General features: G+C 43.2%; 1 protein-coding gene across 3 annotated transcripts in view; it reads left to right on the top strand.

Moving 5' to 3' along the window:
* The first annotated feature begins 4,511 nt into the window (after window positions 1-4,511).
* Window positions 4,512-10,946, top strand: part of LOC147640828 (ribonuclease II, chloroplastic/mitochondrial-like) — an 89,043-nt gene continuing 82,608 nt past the window's right edge. For all 3 annotated transcript variants that reach the window (XR_015268480.1, XR_015268476.1, XM_086815914.1), the window contains exons 1-2: window positions 4,512-4,762; window positions 5,929-6,091. Coding sequence is in view for 1 of the 3 variants with exons in the window: in XM_086815914.1 (XP_086672040.1) it covers window positions 4,647-4,762; window positions 5,929-6,091 (279 nt within the window). In the remaining 2 variants the exon portion in view is untranslated. The remainder of the gene's footprint in view (window positions 4,763-5,928; window positions 6,092-10,946) is intronic.

The following is a 10,946-nucleotide window of genomic DNA, read 5'->3' as shown; positions in this document are numbered from 1 at the left end:
AAGGAAATAGAAAGCATCAAGAGCAATTATAAGCAAAAGACAGTGAGCGAGAGTGAGATGACAATGAACTTTGTGAATGAAAAAGTGATTGTGAAAAATACAAGTTTTGATAGTAGAGATGTAGGGTGTGGCGTAAATCATTCAAACAACATAAAATTAGTCACACGAATTCATGATGACTGGAATCTCGGTGCACACAACTCAACACGATAGGGTAGCTAAGTGAAATGAAGTGAAGTTCGCCCCATGATACAATAATAATAAACCAACAGCTTTGCACACTAGCCAATGCATGAATACTATGTGGACATGGACACGTGTCATATGGGTGTGTGACAAAAATAGTGCACACTGGCACATGCACTGGTTCTGGCAGCCTTCCAAAATAGGGCTTCAATGTGAATCCATTTACGGCTTTGGCAATTTCACACCATTAATTCAAATGTTTCGGTGCCAAGCTTTGCGGATATTTGGTATGGGCCTATCCATGTCCACGGATCCATTCTAGAATTAAATAATAATATTGGATCATCGACATCAAAAATTTTGAATCCTGGAGTAATTCTTCTCAGCTCTGCAGACAACATTCGATTGGCATAATAAATTGGATAAAACCATCCAGCCTTAGTTTGTTATATTAAGGCACCATCGATGCAACATCTAATGATGCATCCACAAAGACATGAAATTGATTCTCCCAATCTGGAGGTTGCACAATCAATGCTACGGGATAACATCATCTTTAGGTGCCCGAATGCTTTTTCATACTTCTCATTCCATGTGTATGGAGTATTCTTGTGTGTGAGCAGATATAGTGGACATGCCATGTGTGCCAGATATCTAAGAAACCTTGTATGCCATTTGATATGTCCCAAGAATCTACTTAATTCTTTAGTGTTACGTGGAGCTTGCACTCTAACAATGACGATCACCTTCCGGGGATCCATTGCTAGCCCATCTTCTCGAACGATGCGACCAAGCAACGCTCCATTGCTTACTGCAAAAGCACACTTTGCTGGACTTAGACTCAGTCTGGTTTCATACCACCTCTACAAACACAACATCAAGTGTTGCAGATGCTGTGAACGCCTCCCAAAAACACTGAAGTCATCCACAAAGACCCTCATAAATGTTGTGAGGTACTCACAAAGATTTCCTGTACCATCCTCTAGAATGTGTCGATGTATTCTTCACCCCAAAAGACATTACATTGGAAGCAAACACCCCCCAAAGGCTGTCTTTTCTTTATCTTCGTGTACCATCCTTACTTGATTATATCCGCTGAATCCATCCAAGAATGAATACATCTCATGGCCACCAAGCTCATCCAAAAACGAGTCTATAAACGGAAGTGGAAAAGGATTTGCGACTATGGCTGCATTCATTTTTTGCTAATCCACACACACCCTCAATTCGCCATTCTTTTTGGGAACTGTGACAATTGGAGACACCCAATTAGCTCTGTCAATCGGATAAATAAAACCTACTTTTTCAACAATTTTCAATTTCCTCTTTCACTTGGCGGGCATAAATTGGATTCATCCGGTACCTCTACTATCGGATGGGAACTACATCTTCTTTAAGATTAATCTTATGTTGATAAAAACTAGGGTCAATACCCTTCATATCCATGTAACTCCAAGAAAACACGTCTTTATATTTTAACAACAGTTTCTTAAATGATTTTCTCCATGCTTCTATAAGTTTGGCACTTACTCGGATCATTCGAGGGTTCTGATCATCCCCCAAGTTCATGTGAGACAATTCATCTTCTTGCCCTAGACTACTTTTTTGCATGTTCCTTTTATGGGCTGATATGAATGCCTTGTTTTCTTCAGGAACCTCAATCTTTTTCTACTTCTGGACAGCTTCTTTGGTTTTTTGCTTTGCAATTTCAGTTCTGGGATTGGCCAAGATTCCATCTTCCATGGTTGACCAAATCTGGATTTTCTTTTAAAAAAGTATTTTCCTCATCATCTTCCACTCCTTCTAGCCAGTTGAGTCCTTCTACACAGAGTGGTCAATCCGATGGGTTGACTTTTCCTTTTAAGAACATGGACACCCAAATCTTCTTCTTTCCTTTTTGAATGGTTAGTTGATCTGTCTCCCAATTGTGTTGAATTTTTCCATGACGGAGCCATGGTTGGCCAAGCAGCATCAGGTATGCTCTAGAGCTCTATGGCATCCAAAGTATCACAAAGGACACTTGGAATTTATAGCAAGCCACACTAATTTCTTGATTCCGGACAATGCCCACATGCATCACTCTCTGTTGATCCACCATCTTGACAACAAAGGGCATCGACTGAATATCTATGATGAATTCCATAACTTCTTCATCATAGTCCGAAATTAGTTCTATTGAGCCACCTTGAATTGTGCTCATCTAACTGTTGTTGGGTTGAATCTCTACCAACTATTCCACATAAATAATCTTTTTCAAGAGTCACTGCCTATAATTAGGCACTAAGCATAAAAAATTGATCCAACGTTATGTTAAGCTTCATCTTCTGCAAATCTTCCCATAAGTCATACTTTTCTGATGGATTAGTTGTTTGCACTTCACTTGATGCAATTCGAGGTAACATTCGTACCCCTTTCTTATCCACTCCACTCTTGGTGTTCTTGCCCTTTGAGTGGATTTGTTCTTTTCTCTTTACTTCCCTCGCTATTACATCCCTCCGGATTTTGCTTGGAGTTCACTTCACTACTGCTATCTTACCAGCTCCCTGACTCGATAATGATACTTCCAGCCATTCTTGGGCTTGTTATACACCTTTCCTGCATCCTTTTGGTGCTTTCAACACTTTTTGACTCCTTTTTTTGCAACGTTTTTGCTAGCTTGTGATGCTCTTGGCACTTTCTGTCTATTTCCTACACCTTTTTTGCTTGATTTCGGTGCTTCCAGCACTTTTTGGCTCTCCTCTACACCTTGTCTTCTATAGACGTCCTCCAAACATTCAGCTACCATCGTGATTGGTCTCGCGGAGCCGTGTAGAAACATTTTCAACCATAGCAACAAAGTGCCTAAATCACACAAAAACCTATGATTTCTGTTTTAATGGATATACCTAGGTATGTTTGGAATAATCATGAATATGACAAAATAGAGGTAGCCCCCAATACATGGTGTCCTCATAGGACCACATACATCATTGTGTATAAGCTGTAATTTTTGGACAACTCTAACTGAACCATCTTTGAGAATTGATGCCCACTGTATTTTTCCAAGAATACAATCCTCATAAACATGTTTGATAGGGGCTTTAAGATGTGGCACCTCAGACACCATGTCATGCTTATGCAAACGTAGTAAACTGCCAAAGTTCAAGTGACCAAAGAGTGCATGCCACAGCTTAGCATCACCCATTGCCTTTGTGTGGTGGGCAAAAATTGCACGTACAACATGCTTTTGTCTTTCATATGCATCTAGCGTGTAAAGTCCATGAGACAAAGTACCATAAGCAACAATTGTATTACTATCATTGCGATCATGAACAATACATCTGTCATCCACAAAGTGAACCACTAAACCAGTCTTAGCAATGACAGAGACAGATAAGAAGTTCTTCTTGATCCCAAGCACATATAATACATCTGAAAGCATGATTGTTCTACCATTTGCAACAGTGAGAACAATTTTACCAACTCCTTTTACATGATAGGAGGAGTTGTTTATACATGTCATAGTGTTTCCATGTGGAACACATAAAGTGATAAGAACAAACTACGATGAGAAGTAATGTGCTTACTAGCACCACTGTCAAAATACCAGACATGAACATCTAACATCCAAGCATACATCCTTATGCGAAGAGTCAAAATTACACTACACAATGAAAGCCCAATCATCATGTGCATAGTTTGCAGATTCTTTGTTTTCTACATTAGATGTTGACGTATCAGCCATATCCGAGTCTTTCTTTTTCTCCTTGTCCAGCTGTTTCTTGTACTCATTAATGTAGTGATCAAGTTTCTTGCACCTTTTTCTTTGGCTTGTCGCCTTCCTTGTCTGCAGGCTTGCCCGGTGTGCTGATTTCGGCTTGTAACTACCCTGAGGAAGGATTTACCTTTGTCTCTTTATTGACTGGCACAGCAAAAGCATGATCTCATGTATGCATGATAGATCTGTTTTGCATGGATTGCTCTTCTTGTAAGAGCACAAAAACCAACTCCTCAAAATTCAAGGCACTTGGATTGCCTTTCATCACAAGTCTGTTGGTAGATTTTTTATCATTTGTAACTAGGCCAGGCAATGAGGACGTCGGATTGATTTTGGCCCTGGAGCTTGCATGCTAAACAATGCGCACTCCAGTGTTGTGCCTGCTCGCATGTGCCCCAAAAAAGCGCGGGAGTTGCCCACCTGGTCGGAGATATTCTCATCGTGTGAACTATAAGAGAGAGGAAGAGAGAAAAGACGACTTTCAATTATTTTTAGAGTTTCAAAAGCAAAAAATTAGAACTTATCCCTTATAGAGTATTTTAACAAAGAGAAGTTGAGAGCACATCTCACATTATTGACTGAAGATAAAACAAGAGAGAAACCACTTACACTATTAGAGAGAAAACAAGAGAAACCACATCATGTCAGCTTCTGATAGACCATGTCTAAGTTTTGTGAGCTAGAACTGCGTCGCTGAGAGGCGATGGCAATGCACCTCTTGACTTTACAGCTGCCACAAGGCTTGATATTTCCCAACATCGCTATGCAATTTAAAGGCTACTCGACAGTCGCTGTGCATAAAGGAGGTTATTTTACCAGGTTCGACCAAAGCTTTGGTAGCTAATGCAATTTGCCAGAGTGCACCCGAGATGTTTATTTTATCTACAGTTTTTACATTTTCAGTCAGGGTGTTAAACTCTTACCAGGAGATGCTATTTATTTTCACCCACCCAAAAAAAAACCCATCTAAAATAGACCTGTTTTTATTACCCTCCGCACACAGGTGATATGAGGGTTTTGTGCTATGGCTCCAGCTGTCAAACAGGCCAGTCCACTTAGTTTAAGGAAATGGCAATATAACTCATGTACAAGATGACATGCCCATAGAGATGCACACATCGCAACAGGCCATGTGAAGTGGACCACGTGCCACTAGAGCACATGCGTGGCATGTCAGCAGCTGTCACATGCATCGCTCCTCCCGCATATGCAAACGGATATGTCTGGTCCAGGGGTTAGATAGGTGAGAGCATAAAAGCCCAATCGAAAGCCGTGATATCACGGAGAAAAGAGGCACAGTGTGAGTCAAATATGCACAAAGAGTAGGTGAAGGATGCACTTGTAAGGATCCGGATGTGCCTTTGAGAGTGTGGGGCAGGTAACAGAAGGAGCAAGTTGCATAAGTGACCAAATGAGGGCAGGAAAAGACCAGGGGTTAGAAGGCAGGTTGTTTATAGCAGATTTTGTTTGGACAAGAGGCTGATTGGCATTCACGTGCGGGCCAGATGTGCACTTTTCAGGCATTGAAATAGATAGAAAACAAACTATGCAGGCCAAATGCAGGTGGAAGAGTTGACCTTCACATTGGAGTTTTTTTTGAGCCCTTATGTAAGGGGCGAGCTGCAGCCCTTCTAGGAGCTTATTTAGGTTAGGCCATTTTAGGATTTAGATGAACTGTTGCTGAATTGGTAGACAAGCATGAATGCTGGAAGTTTTGCAATGAGGTCCTCCAATAGGCCGTTTAGTGGGATGGTGCAGTGCTATGTAAGTCAATGTTAGTCAGCTGCCAAATCTCTCCATAGTGTCGTCGTCTTGTCTACCCGGCCCATTTAACTGCTATACGTGATATGTCTCAGGTATCCAGACTTACAAATGCAGGGCTACCTTGATGAATCACACTTTAATTTCTTCGTCCATTTTCTACATCAAAACCATGGAGAGTTATGGTATTCTCATTTCTACTTTCAATTTGTTTTTTTTTGCAGACCTAGCTCATGGGCAAGTAGCAAGGCCCCCTACGAAGCGATTCCTAAAAAATTGGCTCTCCAGAAGGGAGTTTTAGTCGAGTTTCAGAAGGATTCCGGTAGGACCTTGCTGGGAGTTACCCAAAACCGCGAAGGCAAGAAAAATTGGAGTGTTATTGATCAGGTGTGTGTTTTATGCTAAGGATTCTGTGACTTCTAATGCAATCTTTAACATCTTAATGAACAACTGGATGATAATGCCGTGTGCAAATTTCCAATTGATTCATCAAATTTGAACATTAGATTGGAATCATATAATCTTGGCGTGCCTTAAAGTGACTGTTTTTTTCCGCATAGAGACCGTAAAAAAAAAACGATTTACTTGCTTAGAGACTCACTTCAAAAGTTATTAAAAAATAAGAAAGTAGCTTGCCCTCTTTTCTCTCTCTCTCTCTCTCTCTCTCTCTCTCTCATGAGGATTGACATTGGTTAATTGAGGGTATCCTTCCATTGCCTTCAGATTAAGACAGGGAGAGCAGAGGGCAAATCAAGGGAGGAGTGCATATGCAGATTATGCACATAGGGGGAGACAAAGACAGAGGAGCACTGCTTGATTTGATGCCCTGTGTATTTTGAGCTACATGGGAGGTTTTACTGCCTCTTCAAGAGGTTTTAGGCCCTTTGTTGCAAGTTATGCATTGCATAGATAAGAGACATCTGGGTCTTTTCTTGCTAGAGATGTGCTACCATTGGGAATTTAGATGAGGCTATAGGCCAAAACACAGCCACTACATGAGACCACCCAAACCACCATCATTGACTTCTTTGGTCCTCACCCGGTGACAACTAACATTCCAAGGGGACAGCCAGCTCTTGGGAGCCCCCGCCGACCATAGTAGGGGAGTCCAACCCAAGCCAAACATGTATTGTCCACCCTTCATGACCAAGCCGCGGAACTATCCGACTTGGAACCTCGTAGGAGTGAGGCTTAAGGCTCATCTCCCAGCCATAGAGTCCTCCGGACTCACCCCCAAGTTGGTGGCCATAGCTACAACTTTGGAGAAGCTCCCTTGTAGTATGACTTGGAGTCCCTACCACCAGACCACCACCTCACGTGTTGTCGTGTGAACATCCCCGATGGGCCATGCTCAACGATGTTAGACTAGACGTTCATCATAACTTATGAGCCTAGGTTTCACTTATATAGACCATTGGGCTTTATAATTAGCCCCAATGCTTTTATAAGCTTTTAACCCTATACTTACTCATGACTATGTCTCCACTTATAAGCCTCTTCCCACTTTAGGGATATAATTCAGCCGTATTAGTGGACATGCCGATTTCACATTGTGAAGTTTTTGTCCCGGTTGTGGTCAGTTGATATTGTGCTTATTCTTTCTATCTTTAGCGGTGCATTTGCCCTATCAACTACTTATTTGCTGTACTAATTCTTTCTATTTGCTACTTCCCTTAGTGCTAGGCTTCATTATGGCTGAGTCTGTCCCGCATCTCCGGAGGTTTGACAGAAACTTAGTATGAAGGCCTTTGTGTGAATATATGCTCTTATGTGTGTGTGGAGTGCGTGTGTGAGAGCATATCTTGATACAGAGTTCTACACCCACTATTGGGCACTGATGACGTTAGTGGGGATGTCGTAGTATCTAGTCCATACTATGCATAATGGAGTTGATAGTTATATAGTCTTGTGGGTTGACTACCATGAGTATATAACATGCACGTTCCTAAAAGGTGAATTTGGGCATGTTCCTGGATTCATCTAGGTATATAATTCAGCCGTATTAGCGGACATGCAGATTTCACATTGTGAAGTTTTCGTCCGGGTTGCGGCCAGTTGTTATTGTGCTTATTCTTTCTATCTTTAGTGGTGCATTTGCCCTATCAACTACTTATTTGCTGTACTAATTCTTTCTATTTGCTACTTCCCTTAGTGCTAAGGCTTCATTATGGCTGAGTCTGCCCTGCATCTCCAGAGGTGTGACAGAAACTCAATACGAAGGGCTTTGTGTGAATATATGCTCTATGTGTGTGGTGTGCGTGTGTGACAGCATATCTTGATACAGAGTTCTACACCCACTACTGGGCACTGATGACGTTAGTGGGGATGTCGTAGTATCTAGTCCATACTATGCATAATGGAGTTGATAGTTATATAGTCTTGTGGGTTGACTACCATGAGTATATAACATGCACGTTCCTAAAAGGTGAATTTGGGCATATTCCTGGATTCTTCTAGGTATATATATCTCCCCACTAGGCGCCCCATGTCTGGCCCTTTGCTAGTGTGCACCTGTCCTGGACGTAACATACTTCCCCCCGTTATTAAGGACCGTTGATGTCCTCAACAATGAAGCTGGGGAATTGGGCTTCGAGATTCCTCGTGGATTCCCACGTAGCCTCTCTCTTAGATCTCCCCCTCCACTTAATCAAGTACTCATCATAAGCAGAACATCTTAAATGCTTAGTATGTTGATCCAGAACCGCTTCAGGTTCTTGGGGAATATACTCGGTTTGCTATTCCCGAACTACAATCGTGTCGGAATTGCCTAACTGTGCTTTCAATCTAGCGACATGAAAGACATGATTCGAGATTCCTTCGTAGTCTCCCTCTTAGATCTCCCCCCTCCACTTAATCAAGTACTCATGATAAGCAGAACCTCTTGAATGATTAGTACGTTGATCCAGAACCGCTTCGGGTTCTCGGAAAATATACTCGATTTGCTCTTCCCGAACTACAATCATGTCGGAATTGCCTAACCATGCATCTAGCCTACCTACATGATGAACCGTTATCTGTCGAGGAAGTTCTAGGCCTGCAAGAAATCTCTTGCCTGTTGATCTTGGATCTTACCCCATTCTATTGCAATTGGCGACCGAGGGTGAAAACTGTACGTACGCATAAAAGGAATAAGCACATGGCTGGAAAACCTTGGTTCCTATCCTAGCTTACAATGATCTTTAATAGGGTTCATTGTGAGGGCTTTTTCCCTATCTTGGACCACCAATACTATTGCTCCCTATCCATAAATCCAAATAACTATTGGACTATCATGATTTGTCATACATCGGAGAAATTTTAGGGAACAATTTTGGAGGCTTAGGTTAGCTATGGGTAGAAGGACAATGGTTGAGGGCCATAGATCAAGTAGGTTTTAGGAGGAACTACTCCGTCTTGGACCACATCTTCACTCTTCAAGGGATCATTGAAGAGGGGAGAGCATGGAGACGACAAATCTATTGTTGCTTTGTGGATTTCAAGAAGGTCTTGACTTCGTTCCACGATTGTGGCTTTTTGCTCGCGTACATGAGTTTCACTTCCCCTTAGAGATGACATGGGGAGTGATGGCTGTAAGGTCTCCATAGATCTAATCAAGGATAATGTGACATAGAACCATAGGGGATTAGGGTTAGACCCACATATGTGAGAAACCATAATAGGGTTTTTTAAGCACAATGTCGTACGTGTTGCGCGACCAGGAAGAATTGTGGCTAGTGACTCACCACCCAACCATAGGTTTAGTGCCTCGAATCACCCACGAGCATGAGGTTTGATTGCCATGAGCTTGGCAAGTCCAAATGACCCCAACTTGCCATTCCATAGCACCAAGCCAAGCCACCCGCTTGTAGCTCCATGGCTTTGAGGTCTTGCATGCCCTTGCTAGCTCTCCTATCCGTCGTATGGATACCTCTCATAACTCATAAGTTGCCCCAAGGTCACTTATATAGGCAATAACCTGACTATTATTGGCCCTTGCTTTATTTTTAATCTAAGTCTCCACGCTGTCACCGAAGCATGTTGCTGATATGCAAACATGCAATGTGTTAAAATTTTTTTTTTTTGAAAAAAAAGGGTAACATGGTAGGATAGCAGCGCAAGGCCATCTTATGGGCTTGGAATGATGCAACTAGCTTTTGGAAAGCAAAAGATTAAAAGCTTTTTAAATACTAAAAAGAGGAGCTTTTACTATTAAAAAGATGCTTTTTGGGCTATAAGTGAGTTATAAAGCGCTTTTCTCAAGTGCTTTTGGGCAAGAACTATAAATTTAGCTATTCTCTCATTGTTGAGACATGTAAAAAGACAACAGAGCTCTCCCGGCTGCCCGTGCGAAGGACGAGGCGGTAGTGGAGGGGGATTCCATCACTCTCCCAATGGCTCCACCGATCACCGAGAGAAGAGGAAGGTATTCCTTCTTGAGACCTAGGAAGCAGATTGTCACTGGAAAGCTTGACACGCCAGCCAGTGGGTCGGACGCAGGGTTGAAGCCGTGCTGCCAATGTGCAAAGAAGTCTTGGGCCGCACGTAATGCAATGGGGCTGAGTTGAATGACTCGATCTGACGCCACTGGCGAGTCGAACTCGACCTAGTAGTAGCCACACCCCTCAGAGGATGAATGTCTATGATAGAAGATCTCTGAGTTGTCCACTCGCAGGGCGGCTACCGACAATCTTGCATACCAAAGTGGAGGCCTTTAATGTTGCAAAAGTTGTAGCGAGGAGTTGAAGGGCCGCTTTAGAGAAAGATAAGCGTAATGGTGGCCTTGGTCGGGGATGACAGAGCGGCTGCCATGGAGTCCTCTTAAGGGTGAAGACCAGAAGAGGCCGAGACTTGCCGAAATGACAAATGCCCAAGAATTGAAGACGCTGCCAAATGAAGACGGACGGGATGAGGAAGCCAGAGGAAGACGAGGGAAGCGGAGAGGCTATGGAGGAAGAGAGTGAAGGGGGGGGGGGGGGGGCGAGGGGAGGCGGAGTGGACAGTGGGAGGTGAGAGGCGGGGGGCATAGTTGCAACTGGGGGGTGTAGGCGGGAGGAGGGTGGTGAAGGGCAGACACCGAGGGGACGAATTGAAGGCGCCGGGGGGGTGGGGGGCGGGTAAAGGCGAAGGGGGGGAGCAATGGCGAGGGGCAACAGCGCTGCTCAACGCTTACAGCTTACAGCTCGACCATGCACGGGCTGATTTAAGTGTGCTCGGTTTTAGAGGAGGTCTAGCTGCTTCTAGCCCTATTTGAAGAGGAGGATTC

Source organism: Cibotium barometz, chromosome 2 (genome assembly GCF_041138505.1).
Source record: "Cibotium barometz isolate CiBa-2024 chromosome 2, ASM4113850v1, whole genome shotgun sequence".
Lineage (NCBI taxonomy): Eukaryota > Viridiplantae > Streptophyta > Polypodiopsida > Cyatheales > Cibotiaceae > Cibotium > Cibotium barometz.
The sequence above is the reverse complement of the archived record's forward strand: the minus strand, read 5'-3'. Positions and strand labels throughout refer to the sequence as shown.